The sequence below is a fragment of the Phocoena sinus genome, chromosome 2 (assembly GCF_008692025.1).
Source record: "Phocoena sinus isolate mPhoSin1 chromosome 2, mPhoSin1.pri, whole genome shotgun sequence".
NCBI classification, from domain to species: Eukaryota; Metazoa; Chordata; class Mammalia; order Artiodactyla; family Phocoenidae; genus Phocoena; species Phocoena sinus.
Window position 1 is genome coordinate 148,371,244 of NC_045764.1, and position 14,362 is coordinate 148,385,605.

Consider the following 14,362-nt stretch of genomic DNA (forward strand, 5'->3'; position numbering starts at 1 on the left):
TCTGGGGGGCCTTGAGTGTTTTCCTAAGGAATTTGAACTTTCTCAGTCTGAAGACAGTAGGAAAACATTGAAGGCTTAGAGCTGAAAGAGGAGGAATGAAATGGTGATGAGCAGAGCAAGCGGAAGCTGAGAGAGATCTGAACCTCGGGGCATGGAGTCCAAGCTCTGCTGGTGGTTTTTGGAGGAGAGAATGAAACCACAGGAAGTATCGCGAGCCTGAGACCTCCTCTCAGGGCATTCATCTCTTTCCAGAGCGTCCACAGGCTGCAGGAGGGAGACCGGAGTCAGCAGGCTGGTGCAGTGGCTGCCTGGCTTCAATTTTAAAAGTCTCAGAGTATCCTAGGATGTTCCGAGGACTGTGTCACTGGATCCATTCAGTCATTCGTCCATCTCCCCATCCATCCGTTTCATGAACATTCATTCTCCCGTTCGAGTTGGGAGACCTTGACCTGTGGGCTGTGAAGTTCTACACTGAGGGAAATTGCAAAGGATATTAGGGACCCAGATGGCTTTTTGCCATTGGGCACAGCTTATCCAAGAGCACATCATTCTTTTTTTTTTTTTTTTTTTTTTTGCGGTACACAGGCCTCTCCCGTTGCGGAGCAGACTCTGGACACGCAGGCTCAGCGGCCATGGCTCACGGGCCCAGCCGCTCCACGGCATGTGGGATCTTCCCGGACCGGGGCATGAACCCGTGTCCCCTGCATCGGCAGGCGGACTCTCAACCACTGCACCACCAGGGAAGCCCAAGCACATCATTCTTTACAAATAAAACAAAACAGGCCTAGGAAACCACTTCACTGAGATTGGATTGGATTGGAAACCTGTCCATCAAAGGGATTGACAGTTGAATCTGATGGACCAATCCAGCCTGTTGACTTTGGTCCCTGCAGGTTCCCACGTAGGTTTCCTACATGTCCAAGCCACCCTGCTTTCCTGACCTGCAGTAGCTGCTGAGATGCCCCATCCAGACCTGTACCTGCAGTGTCTGGCCTCCAGTGCCTCTGGATTTTAAGTTCTTTGCTGGGAGCAGACATCTGGCCTTCCTTACCTTCTGTAAATCCCTACAACATTAAAATAATGCTCTGCACACAGTTTTGTTTTAAATAAAAAAATGTCCTTGACAACTCAGTCCAGAATGATAATACTCTCAGCTGTACCTATCATTTAAAATAAATAAATAAAAGGCCATTTGTCCCTTGGTTTTCCACTTTGAAAAATCTTGCCACACAACCTTGAGGAGCACATATAGTAGGTGCTCAATAAATACTGGTTAAATCCAATTTCTATAACATGCCAATTCAGCAAAACTTGGAATATCCACTAAGGGCCAGATGTTCTAGGCTCTGGGAATATACAGATACATAAGCTCTCCTCTTAAGCAGACCCCAATCTAAGTTACCAAACCTCCGCTTGGCCATCATCTATGCATGGAGTGATCAAAGAGCAACCTCGAGGTCAAAATGAGGTCAGGGTGATACAAGAGCTGAGAAATACACCATCGAGTTACACCCACAGTGAGCAGACAAGAAGCCTCTAGTCAAAAGTCTCTATTCTTACCTAAACTTTGATGTTTAAAAGCAACTTGATTAAGGAATGCAAGGCCTCTAACATTTGCTTTGTTCAAAAGCCAGAGTCCAGTGGAGCCCACGTTTACATTTGCCCCAGATTACTCAGAAGCAGATGTCTTCCTAGCTTGGTGAAGGCTGTTAATCTTTGCCCCAGTGGTGGAGGTGGTGGCGTCGTGTGCCAGTATCACAAGACTACACCAAGTTTCCTGATATTAATCCTCATTTGGAGGGCATTTCCTAGTAGACTTCCCATGCCAGACATACTTTAATAAAAAATGCTATGGCACTGCTTACTCCAGGAATTACTCATTTTATCCTGTGGGTGGTTTTATTTTAGGGAAATGAACAGCAGAGGGAGGGATGCATTTTGAAAAGAACAAATCAGTTGTTTGTGAGCGGTTTCTGTTTATTACCACAGAGACGAGTAGTTCTTGAAGAGAAGGCGTCAGAGAACTAAATTCCAAAATTTCTCTGTGGATGCTTCAGAGCAGAGATTTCTTGCACCAAGCCCCATGACCTTGAAGAGGAGAAGGAAACATTTGTCTAAGTTAATACCCATGGTATTTGGGTAGGTGAAAGGAAATATGCAAAGCTGTCTTTGAAGCTACTCTTATCTAAGAATAGGGATTGAACAGCATCAAAATACTGTGCCCTTTGGCCAGTTAAATTGAACATGTTTATACAGATGCTTTGCGATGTAAAGGCAAAAGATAATTCACTCTTACACTCTCTTATGACTTGAATGTTGCATTCCATGGAAACAGTGTCTGCCACGCCCCACTTAGAAAGACAAAGAAATCCAGATGGGGGCTTCTCATTTAAGATCCACAGGATCCTAGAATATTTTTTTAAATGTATATATATATAAACTAAATTACTTTTCTATACAGCATAAATTAACACAACATTGTAAATCAACTATATTTCAATTTTAAAAAAGAAGGAAAAAACCTGGAAAAAAAGATCCACAGGATCCTAGAATGGTCATCCAAAGCCGCATCCATGAGGACAAGCTACTGTCTTTCATTCAAGTGAGCGTCTGTACTCACTCAAGTGAGTCTTTTCTATGTTTATTAAGCAGATACTGACTTAGGATCCCCATCAATTCCCTACCACTGGGCAGTCCCACCCTCTGTCCTCCTGAAGGACCCATGATGAGAAAAGTGTTCATTTTCTTTAGGCTTCAGCTTACCGTGTCTAAGGTCTGAAGACCTTTGGTTTAAGATATTCAAGAGTCTCTTGAAAGGTGAGACTGATACATCTTCTGGGTGACCTTCTGTGACACAGACTTGCTGCCTGTGACTTCCCAGGGGCCTGGTCAGCCCTCAGAGCTTTGCCAGTTCGGCCCTTCCTTCTGGTGCAGAAGGCAAGTGGTACATGACCTGTGAGGTGAGAGCCTGTGTCACCCTGGGAGACTTGGCCGTTGCTGTCACTGACAATGTGGTGGTGAACAGTTCCTGAAACGGAATGGTGAATGGCAGTTGCATCTACCCCTGGGATGACTCAGATTAAAGATTGAAAGGAGGCCCCTGACGCTTCTGCTAACCACACGCTGAGGACCTTGTCTCGGCCACAGAACCTGACTCTCTCAAAAGCCCAACTCAAGGACCATGAACAGCACCGTGTACCAAGGGAAGAGTGTGAGCTTTGGGGTCACAGAACACTGGGCTCAAATCCTTGCTCTGTGCTTGGGCAAGTCACTCAACTTTGTAGAGCTTTAGTGTCCTCATCTGTAAAATGGGATTGTTTAAACCTAAGCACTGATTCAGAGCAAACAACAACAGCAATGGAAATAATACAGCTGGACTCCGCTCACCTTTCCTCCTCCCCGGGAACCTTCTGGTCTTTGGTCTCCTTCCCATGTCATCCCTGGCAAGGACAGTCCCAACATGAAGGCCAGTTATCATCATTACTTTACATGTGTATAGTTTTCGTAATGTGTTCCCTTGTATTTCCTCGGTTAATTGTGTGCTCGGCGGGGCTGGAAAAGGCAGACTCAGGACCTGAATCCAAACCTTTGGCCCCCAGCCCAGCCCCCCTTCCAGCGTCTTACACGGCAATGTCACATCCTGCCCCACAGCGTCATCTTCCTTCAAGGGACCACAAGGAACCCAACAGTTCCCAAAGGCTGGATGTTGTTCCAGGAAGCTTGGGTGTTCCCAAGAGGACAGAGGACAGAGACACATACATCTGCAAAAGAAAAACAGGACACTTGAAAATCCCAAGAAAAGCTCTTGGCAGCTGTGCAATGCTCCAGCTGAGCGGCCTCCCACTCCAGGAGGATGCTCTAAAGCTGGGGGATGAGATCGTAGCTGTTTCAGGAACCCACAGCAAAGAGGAGGACGTAAGGGTGTTCTGAAGTAGTCTAACTGCTCCAGCATGCTTGGGGCCCAAGGCCCAGGCATTTGTCTGATTACCTTCCCCAGCGCTGTGAGGCCCACCGTGTCTTGTCTAAAAACAAAGGAGATTTCCAAATGAGGACCCTCACTGCAAAACATTGATTTGTAGCAGGTGTGGTTTTGAGACAGCTTGCACTGCTCGCTCCCTCCTCCTCCCGCATGTCTCGGACTCCACTGATTCCAGTCATTTTGGGTTTAGGGGTTTTTTTCTTTCACTCCATTGCTTTTTTTTTTTTTTTTTCTGAATCTTTTTTATTGAAGTATGGTTGATTTACAATATTATATGAGTTTCAGGTGTACAACATATCATTCAATATTTTTATAGATTACATTCCATTTAAAGTTATTATAAAATCTTGCCCATGGTTCCAGTTGGTTTTGCTTCTGCCTTAGCATCCCAGGTAAGCAAAGCTCCCACCTCGGGCTTGGCCCTGGATGAGGGTGGAGTGTCTCATCAGGGTGACATCCATGTACTGTAACTGTCAACCGCCATGGGGTGTGATTCCCTCCCCCCACTGAGAATTGTAGCTAAGATGTCCAGTATGGCTTAGGGCCTTAGGACATCAGTTTCTCTACCTATGGAGAACCATCCTCACCCTCCCTGGAGCAGGTGCCTCCCTACGTGTCAGGAAGGCAGATGTGGACTCTGGTAGTTCTGCTTGTTCACGGTCAACTCAATCATCCGTTTTTTAAAAACAGAGAGAGGGAGCAGGGGAGGGAGGGGTCTGGGGAAGGAAGGAAGGAAGGAAGGAAGGAAGGAAGGAAGGAAGGAAAGGAGGGAGGGAGGGAGGGAGGGAGGGAGGGAGGAAGGGAGGGAGGGAGGGAGGGAGGAAGGAAGGGAGGGAGGGAACAAGGGAGGGAACGAGGGAGGGAGGGAGGGAGGGAGGGAAGGAAATAAAACAAGAAAAGACAAGAAAAAGCAAAGAAGAGAAATGCAAACTTATTTCTCTCTGGCCCTTTCTCTCATTCTGTCAGTGAGCGCTCGCTGGTTTTGCCAGTGGCTCTCCTGCTTCTTGCAGATTCTGGATATACATTTTCCTTAAGACTGATTGTCTGCAAAGCAGTGGAAACAAACCAGAACCCCTCATAAATCAGTAGGGGTCACTGCCAAGAGCTTTGTACACTTGCTGTCCCTGGCAGTGATAAACTCATTGCATTTGGGAACTGGCCAAAGACCCTGAGTCCTATCTTAATTCTCATTCCCAGAAAAACCTCAGCACTCCATACCCCCACCCACTGTTTACTGTCTTTGTGTTTCTTAGACAAAGCTGGCAAGGAAGAAGGCACAGAGTTCCATAACTGGGTACATCAGAGGCTGCACTTCTTTGCTTGGGGGAGGAGAGGAGGGTAGAGGAGAGTCCTGGATCCATAGGCTGTGGGAGAGGAGGCCCCAGAGGGGCCTGACGCCTCGGGCCCTGTGGGGGACATGAGCGATCTGCAGAGGTTCTTGGATTCTGTTTTGCTCAGACCATGCCTTGCACATGCGAGTGTTGTTTTGGTGCTTGTTTCCTTACAGAGTAATCTGAGATGGTCATAATGATGGCCAAGGGCTAGCAACGAGGTTGGCAGAGTGAGACTGCCTTATGCAGCCCACATCCAACAGGCCATACTCTCTCCCCACAAGGTCCTCACCTTGGCTCTGGCCTTGGCAAGAAATTGCCAAGTTGGCACATGACATAGAGAGAACAAGAGCAGTGCCCAAACTGCCCCACTGACCTACATCAACTGGCCCCCCCACCCCCGAGAGGGGACCACCACTGCCTGCTACTCCTCGGCCCTGGTTGTCCTTCTTGCTCTGGTTGACCAGACTAGGAACTGGGAGACACATTCCTGTCTACTCAGCTCTTCCTACCTTGATGAGGCTCTTTCTGGTTGAGGGACAGCCATTCCCCACCTCGGACACGGTAGGTCATCCTCAGTTATACCCGTTCACAGCACCCTGAACCTCCTTTTCTTCCTTGTATCCCTCAGCTCAGCTGGTTACGCACGCCCTTATGCAGTGAACTCTAAGCTTTATGACAGCGGGGACCTCTTCTGTCTTGGCGATGCTGGAATCTCAGTGGCTGACACAGTGCCTGGCACCTAGGAGATGCTCAACAAATATTCTGGGGATCAAATGTTGAGGCATCTGCTTTATCCTATATTCTTTCTCAATTGACAAGTTCTTTCTTTCAGTGGCTTTTCCTGCCCACGATGAGCTGGAGGAATTAGCTAGATCAGGGGTGAAATTTGTTGCCAAGGCCAGAAGGGCTGGGCTCGGAAAGGTTTCCTTCCTCTTCTTGGGAGAGCAGGGGGTATTTTGTGAGATATACTTGGGGATTTAGATTCCTCTGAGAAGTCAGAACAAGAAGCATGGGCCTGTTGCCTTGGAGAGGGGTTTGGAGAGGGGCCAGGCCCGAGGGCCAGGCCTTTCCAGATCACTCAGGAGCAACCTGGCCCTGTGGGCCAGACAGAAGCCATGCCTGAGACAAGAAGAAGGAGACAGCGAGATAGTTTCTCTCTGGGTTAACATCTGTATCTAAGATGTAAATGTTAGATCACTTTAAAGGGACAGCAAATGCAAAGACCATGATGTCCCTCGGTCTAGGCCCTGAGGCCATTAGGGCTGAGCCACGAGGCCCACATCGGGACTTCCTTTGAGTTGAGTGTGATCCCCACTCTCCTTCCATACAGAGAGCAGGATCTGATCATAAACTAAAACAAGTATGGAGCCTGCAAACTTGCTCAGTACTTGCAAACTCAGACCAGCATTTCAGTGAACCAAAAAGCAACATAAATTCCGCTAACATTTAACCCTGTGCTGGACGCTATGCACATATAAGAGATTAAAAACACCTTGTTCCCTCAAGGAGCTTAAACTAGAGCGGGCTGGGTTTTTGTCTGAAATTTGCAGAAAAACACTCAGCGACATGTGTTCCCACTGTTTATTAACTCAGAACACATCTGGATCATCAAAGTAGATTCAGATTGAAGCCAGTGTTTCGTTTCACTGGGGTCCTTTCAGTGGCCCCATTCCCACGAGTAGGGCTGCACCTGCTTTTATAAATATGGGGGCATCTGGGCAAGAATGAAGCTGGTGCCCAAATAGGTCTGCATATGGTCCATCCGAAGATGGCCTGAGAGGGATCCACATGTCACCAAGGTGATTCTTGCTTTCTGTCTTCACTTTCTTTTGAGGTGGGTAGGAAGAGGGTCTTGGCAAGCCATCGTCATCACCCAGCTTCCTCTGGGATGCACCAGCAGTCTGGCCAGGTACTTCTTAAACGTGCCCCCAGCTGAGGAGAAGTCTCTACCTCTCCTTCCTCCTCCCCTGGGAAGAGTACCCGAGGAAGAGGTCCTTACTGACCAGTCCAGCCTATTTGCTGAGCATTCTCTTCACTGACCAGCTCTCCATTCCCCTGAGCACTGAGGCCCTTGTCCAGCGTCGTGGGATGAACAATGAGTGTACATCAGGCAAGATGCACCTCCCTAGGGAAAGCCCACCCTCCTCCTAACAGGTCCTCTCTTGGGACAGCCAGGATTTCCTATGCAGCTGAGCTACCATCCATTTCAACTAATAAATAACCCTTTTTCAATGGACAAGCTCCGTCTTTTAATGAAACAGGCTTTCCCTGCCCTTAATGAGGACAGATCTATCAGGAAGGGATCACAAGGCAATAGGAATTAGCAGGAAGTGAAGGGCAAAATCCGTTGCCATGGCCAGAATGTAATGCCTCTAGGAGCCCAGGAAGGCACTATGCCCCAGCATCTGCCCCTCCTGGATGGAATACTCAGGCCTGGCATATTTGCCCAGATGTCCCCACGATCTGGTTCTAAGGGTCCCCTTCCAGGATGGGATGGTGGCCCTGACATGCACAAACTGACCCAAATTGCATCGTTGCCTGTGGACTTTTTTTTTAATTAAACTTTTTATTTTGAGATACTTTTAGCTTCACAAGCAGTTATAAGAAATAATATAGAGACATCCCATGTACCCAGTTTCTCCTAACAGTAACATCTGCAAAAGCTATACTACAATATCACGGCCATGACGTTGACATTGCTACATCCCCCAAGTTTATCAGATTTCCCAATTTTACTTGTATGTGTGTGTATGTGTTTAGTTCTATACAACTCTATCACGTGTGTAAGATGTGTCAAGATACAGAGCTAGTCCACCCCCACAAGAACCCTTCCTATTGTCTTTTATAACCACACCTCCCTCCCCTCCCTGCCCCTCTCCTGTCCCTAACCTCTGGCAACCACTAATCTGTTGTCTGTTCCTGTAATTTGTCATTTCAAGAATGTCATACCAGTGGAATCATACAGTATGTAACCTTCTGGGGCTTTTTTTCATTCATCATAATTCCTTTGAGATTCATCCAAGTGGTTGGGTGCATCAGTAATTTCTTCCTTCTTATTGCTGTGCCTGTGGTTTTAATCACTAAGCAGTACTGCATCCCAACATGGCATCAAGGCCCAATTACATAGCCTCTGCGACATGATCCTCAAGGATCTTTTACTCTGTGAGAGAAAATAGGTTTTGGTTGGTGTTTTCTGAGTGGGAAAAAAACGATACAAAGCCAACATGTTACATGTTTTTCCAGGTACAGACAAGCATATTTCGGTTTGTTTGTTTCTTTCCTAACACAGTGGCCAGCTGCGTCGCAGTTCCCTTTAGCACTGGTTGACAGTTCTTTCTTGTGTCTTCCCACCTCCCGCCTTTCCAGGAGCACATCTACAAGCTGATGAAGAGCGACAGCTATGCCCGCTTCCTCCGGTCAAATGCTTACCAGGACTTGCTGCTCGCCAGGAAGAAGGTATCTGCGAAGGGCAGCCTTGCCTTTCTTAGCACTGTTGACCTTTGCCTGCTGCTTGCTGCTGGTGTGAAATGAGAATGTCATCCCTTGGGTTTTATTTCTTTTCTCTTTTCTTCTTTCCCTTCTGTGCCTGGTCCCACTCCAATAGAATATAATTAGGATTGTCACCACATCAGCCCCCCCACAAGGTCCAGGGTGTGGCATCCTGTCTCTCTGGACCCATCATCTCCATCTGCGTGTCCTGCCCACAGCCGAGAGTGTGACCAAATTCTGAGGCTGCAGTGGCTCAGCCCAGGAGTACAGGGCTGGCAGTGATATCAGCCAATCCCTTAGGAAACCACTGAAGAGTCCAGCCCCCTCCCCACAGATTTTCTGTCCCCGACCGGCTCAGACATGAGTGTGAGGCAGGGATTGGGGCGCCCCACTCTGGATAGGAACGCTTATGGGTTTCTAGGGGGCGATCTGGCACCTGAAGTCCTTCCTGGGGTGGTTGCCCCTCCCTCTCCCTCACCTGCCCCACAGCATTTGCTTTTTCTTTTAACCAAGAAGTAACGGCATCCTAGCTCCTTCCTCCTCCTCCACTCTGAATGAAGTCCTCGTTCCCTGTGGCCCTCAGTGTCTGGACTTGGGGGTGCAGGGACCCTCAGCATGCAGGGTGGTGGGGAGTGACTGAGGCAGGGATGAACTCAGCTGGATTTATGGGAGGAGGGAAGGAAGAGCCAGGAGGGACATGGGGTCTGGAAAAGGGGAGGCAGGAGGGACGGCTCAAGGTTCCAGTATGCCTGCAAACGCTCTGCACGTCTAGGTTCTCATCTGAGGCCCACGTGTGGTTAATGGGGCTCTCCTTGCACCAAGTCCCGGGACTCCCGTGCCGTGCCGCTTAGGACCATGCGCATCCCTTTCTTCTCCCTCTCAGCCTCCCGGCAGCAGTCCCTGAGCCTGTGGTTGTCCAGCAACACGCTGTCTGTCGGGCTTCCTCTCTCAGCCACACAGCCCCTCTTTCTGTGTACTGTGACCTCACGTGCCAGCATCTTATCTGCATATCTGGCTGGTCCCACAGCACTCCTGAGTCTAGAAGAGCATTTATATCCTGCTTGCCTGCCCTTAGGTAGCCCTGAGGACATCCCCAAGAGCCTGAGAAAGAGAAGTAGACTTTGGGGACTCCCAGAGTGTGAGGAACCCAGCTTTCTTGTTGGCCTGCATCCCTTCCATCAGGTGTCACTACTACAATGGAAAATGTGAAGCCTGACCTCCAGCCCGCTCCCTTGCCAGAGGGTGGAGGTGGAGAGGCCCTGATGCAGCTGGCTGACATCCCCACCAGTAATGGCTCTGATACCCAGTTTTTCAGGAAAAGTTGTGGAGACCTTTGTTGCCTCCAGCCCAGATCTCAGGGGAGAAGGCAAAGTAATTGTTCCTTATTTCTTGCGGCTCAAGACCCTGAACTGATCCCGGTGTGGGGAAATTGTGAGCCTCTAGCAGTCTGACCCATCTGGGCCTGTCCACACACCCAGAAGAAGCCAGAGGCCATTCAGTCTCCCTGTGGGTCTGAGCACAAAGGGAAAACACACCCCAGCACAGGGAGTGGGGCTGAGATTCCACAGATCCTCCCATACGAGGAAAGCTTCTCGGAGGAGGTCACTTGAATGAGGAAGGAACGGACGGCCTGCCCGTAAAATGTCACAGATGAAGTTCATTAGAATTATCCTTCCAGCCCCTACACCAAGGAGTGTCCTTGGGGCAGAAAGCTCTTGCAGATGCCAAAGCCCTTTCAATATCCAGGGGTTAATTGTTTCCAAAGTCAACGACAAGCCTACCTCTTCTTCCATTTCTCCCCGAGTCTCCAGGCATGGACTGGATTTGTAACTCGGCACTTCCAGGTAGGCCTAGAGTGTCTTCTGATGTCAGGGATGGGCTTACCATGCGATCTACATGTCCAGGTCATGAAGGGAGGTGAGCCACAAGGTCCAGCTAAGAGGCGGGATGTCAATTGGCCTCACTTTTCTGCTCAGGAAGGCTCCTGATGGAGTCTGGAGGCATAGCCTTCCAGTCCTTCCTCCCTAATTCCTCGTCTATCCTAGTATTTTCAGAGATCAGGTTAGTCGCTCTGATGAGCCAGGTCTCAAGGACAGGTGCGCTGGGTTTTGAGGGGCCCCTCCAGAATGCTTAAGTACCAGTACTTAAGTACAGTTTTCCAGGGGCAGCTCGGAGGACCCTGTGCAAGGCAGACGAACCTGAATAAGTCAGGCCAGTGGCCACTCTCTGTGAGCAGCAGCCCAGGAGCCAAGGGACAAGAATGCCAGGCGCAGAATGCCAGCTGCGGGGCCTAGGACTGGGCTGACTTGAGCTGCACAGACAGCCCCCGGGCTGCCCACTGGGTTGAAGCTGAGTCCTGCCGTCCCCAGTGGGGAGACTCAGTATGGTGCCAGGCCAAGCACGGATCCTTCAGTTCCCTGTGCCTGAAGGAGAAAGACCAGCCTGGCTCTGCGGCGGTGTGTCCTTTGTGCTGTGTCTTCCTTCTGCAGCGTCCTCTCTGTCTCCCGGCAGCCAGCTGAGGGGATGGGGCATGACAGCCGAGGAAGCCCTCTGACCTTGTCCACACCCACAGTGGCTACCTTTGGCCCCCTCTGCTTCCAGCACATCCTGCAGACCCACAGACACCTGGCTGCTTCTTCAGCTCTCTAATTTCCATTATTTGCTGTGTGTGTGTCCACGTGAGTGTGTGTGCTCTCCAGATTTCCCAGGCATGGATTCAGGACCTTGGAACTGGGCTCTGGGATAAACTAGCAGGTATTCGGGATGTAATTCTCCCCCCTTGGAAAAGCAGGAAAGTTGAGGAGAGGGTCAGGTCCACACCACACCCCCTCCTCCTCCGCTAGAGGAGAACGGCCAGGCCTGGGGGGAGCATCCAGGGGCTTTGCCTCCTCTTCCCCCTGTGTGGGGAGACCCTCAGCCCGGAGTCCCTGGGAGGTTCCTCAGCCTGCTGTCACCTGCCGTGAGTAAACCTTGGAAGGGGTCACCTGCCCGAGTACCAAGAGAGCATTTTCTGTCCAGAATGCTCCTTCTGAGACCCAGGATCTTTGTGGTTGCAGAAGACCTGGGTAGAGCCTCCTTGGTCTAAGGACACAGAACGAGAGTCACTAGGGGCCACGAGGATGTTGAGGAAGTTAACAAACTTCCTGGCTACATCTGAGCAGAAAAATCTCAGAGAAAGTCCTAACCCAGACTCCTGGAGGACTCGATGACTTCACCTCGCCCACGGCCACTTCGGCTGTCTCAGCAGGATTTCCCCACAGGCCCCGCTGGCCCTGGAAGCTTGTCTGGTTTGTGTCCCCCGTCGGGGCCCCCAGTTGGCTGCCGCGCGTGGGCTCGGCCACTCAAAAGCAGTGAGCAGGCAGTTCCAAACTGCAGACCGAGAGCCCGGCTCCCAGCCCGGTGGCTCCTACTTCAGCCCCGAAGCACGATTAATGGCTCTTCTAGAAGCAAACACCCCTCTCTCCTCACAGCTCCAGGGAGGCTCTGTTTTCCGTCTCTCCCACTGACTGTTGCACACAGCTCTGGCTGCTTCTCTTGTCCCGTTTTTTTTTTTCCCCCCGCCCTGTCTTGCTTTTGTTTTGGTTCATTAGCTGCCGCTGCTGCTCTTGGGGAACGATGTGTAAGCTGAAGATTTTTTTTTTTTTCTGTATTTTTCTCCCTATCTTTTTTTTTTTTTTTTTTTTCCCCTAAAGCCAGAAAGTGAGCAAGGTCGTAGAACTTCCTTAGAAAAGTTCACTCGCAGTGTGGTAAGTTCAGCTGGTTTTCTTTGGTTGTTGTTTTTCTCTGTTTTGTTTTCTGTGTGTACGGTGGTGATTATTGTCGTTTCCTTTGGGATGGGAGGGAGCCCAGTGCTTTCCCCTCAACACACCCACCCGTTTTCTTTTGCAAGGGTCGAGGGTCGGCGGCTTCTCTCCTAGGGATGGATCTGCAAAAGGCAAAAGGCCCGGCGGCTCCCTCTGCAGACGGTGCGCGGGGCAACCGCCCAGCCTCGGGCCTGGCATTTGATCTTCTGTCTGTGGCCTTGAGGAGGAAGGAGCTCCCCCCTGCCCTCGGGGCTGCTCGGTTGGCCTCTGCAGCAGCCCAGGGAGAAGGCCGTCCAACCGGACCATAAAATAAATTGGCTCAGAACCATAGCTCATCTAAAAAAACATCCAAATTTCCCTCTGTGGACTCACAACCACGCGGGTGCCAGAGGCCAGCTGCCGCTGCTGCTGTGTCGGCGGCTTTTGCGTGTGCCTAAGGCGGCCGTGCTGCATGGGTTGTGGCGATGCGGTCTACAGCTGGCGTGTGTGTGGTGTGTTAGGGCCTCTGCATGAGTTCCCACATCCCTGACAGCCCCTTGTCAGCCTTCTTTGCACAGCGTGACAGGGAGAGGAGGGCAGTGGCCATGGGGTGGAGCGGCCGTGGGAGGGTCTTCCCCATGGTGCCTGGTGGAGATTCTGGGCTATGATCTGTAGAACAGCACAGACCCATCTCCCCTTTCCATGATGTTCTCTGTAAGGCAGGGGCATAGGGCTTGATGCACAGGAAGCACTCAGTCCCGCTCATTCACTCACTCGTCAAAAACAAGCTGCTGAGTTCATGGGGCCCAGCCTGCACTCTTCACGTCAAACCAGAGAGAACCAACATGGCAGCCAGGGAGCAGGGATCCCACGTGTGGAACTGGCCAAATTTCCCTTCCCAAAGGGTGGAAACCCACTGATGCTAACTTGCCTTTTTCCTCCCTCTCTTGAAGAGGAGAGTCCTTGTAAACCTGACTACTGTGTGATTAGTATCGTTATTTTATCCCTTTAATGAAAAGTCTAAGAATTCTGGGTTGAAAACAACCTGGTCATTTACCTGTCATAGCTAGATGCATCTTAACTGAATTTAAACATCATTTTGAATTTGCTAGATGCAAACATCACAGGAACTCTAGGAGGTGGCAGTTAAAATATGGGTGCTCATCCCATCTCTTCTTTGGTCTTTTCTCCCCGTGGCCTTTCCTCATGAGAAATCAGAACTTGCACAGTGTAAGACCTGTGGTTCCCCTGTCTGTCTTCATGGCTGGTTTGCCACGGACACGTAACTTCATACACCAAGAAGCTGCCACGGGCTGTTAGAGGCAAGGCCAACAGGAATTCCTTCACCCCCGATGGCTGATAGAGAGTGGTGGGAACCCACCCCTCCCTCTCTTTTGAGGCCTGGAGGCTGTAGGTGGAAGATGTTTAGGGGTTTTGTTGACAAGCTCAGAGTATACTGTGGAGAAAGCAGAACTCCTGCAGCCCCATGGAGGCCCTTCAGGTTGACTGCGTGGGCTGAGGGTGTGAGAGGAAGCCTGGTAGTTGGATGAGGCATCCAAACATCTCCAGGCTGCTTTTCATGAGAAGTGGGTATTGGGAAAGCAAGCGTGATCTCAGTGAAGCTCTGTGAAGAGCATTTATTGATGTTCCTTCATCCCAGAAGTGGTGTTGGTTCAGTGGTTCTCCAAGGTCTGTTAACAAAGCGTTTGGAACGAGAAAGCATCAGACACCACCTTCCAAGCATCTGAAGTGTGCACATGGGAGAACTTACAGAGATG

At 50.1% G+C, this 14,362-nt stretch overlaps 1 protein-coding gene across 1 annotated transcript in view; it reads left to right on the plus strand.

The window, feature by feature from the left end:
• RGS6 (regulator of G protein signaling 6) overlaps positions 1–14,362 on the plus strand; it is a 581,418-nt gene that overhangs the window by 539,358 nt on the left and 27,698 nt on the right. The window contains exons 16-17 of the mRNA XM_032624551.1: positions 8,680–8,769; positions 12,495–12,548. Of these exons, the coding sequence (XP_032480442.1) occupies positions 8,680–8,769; positions 12,495–12,548 (144 nt within the window). The remainder of the gene's footprint in view (positions 1–8,679; positions 8,770–12,494; positions 12,549–14,362) is intronic.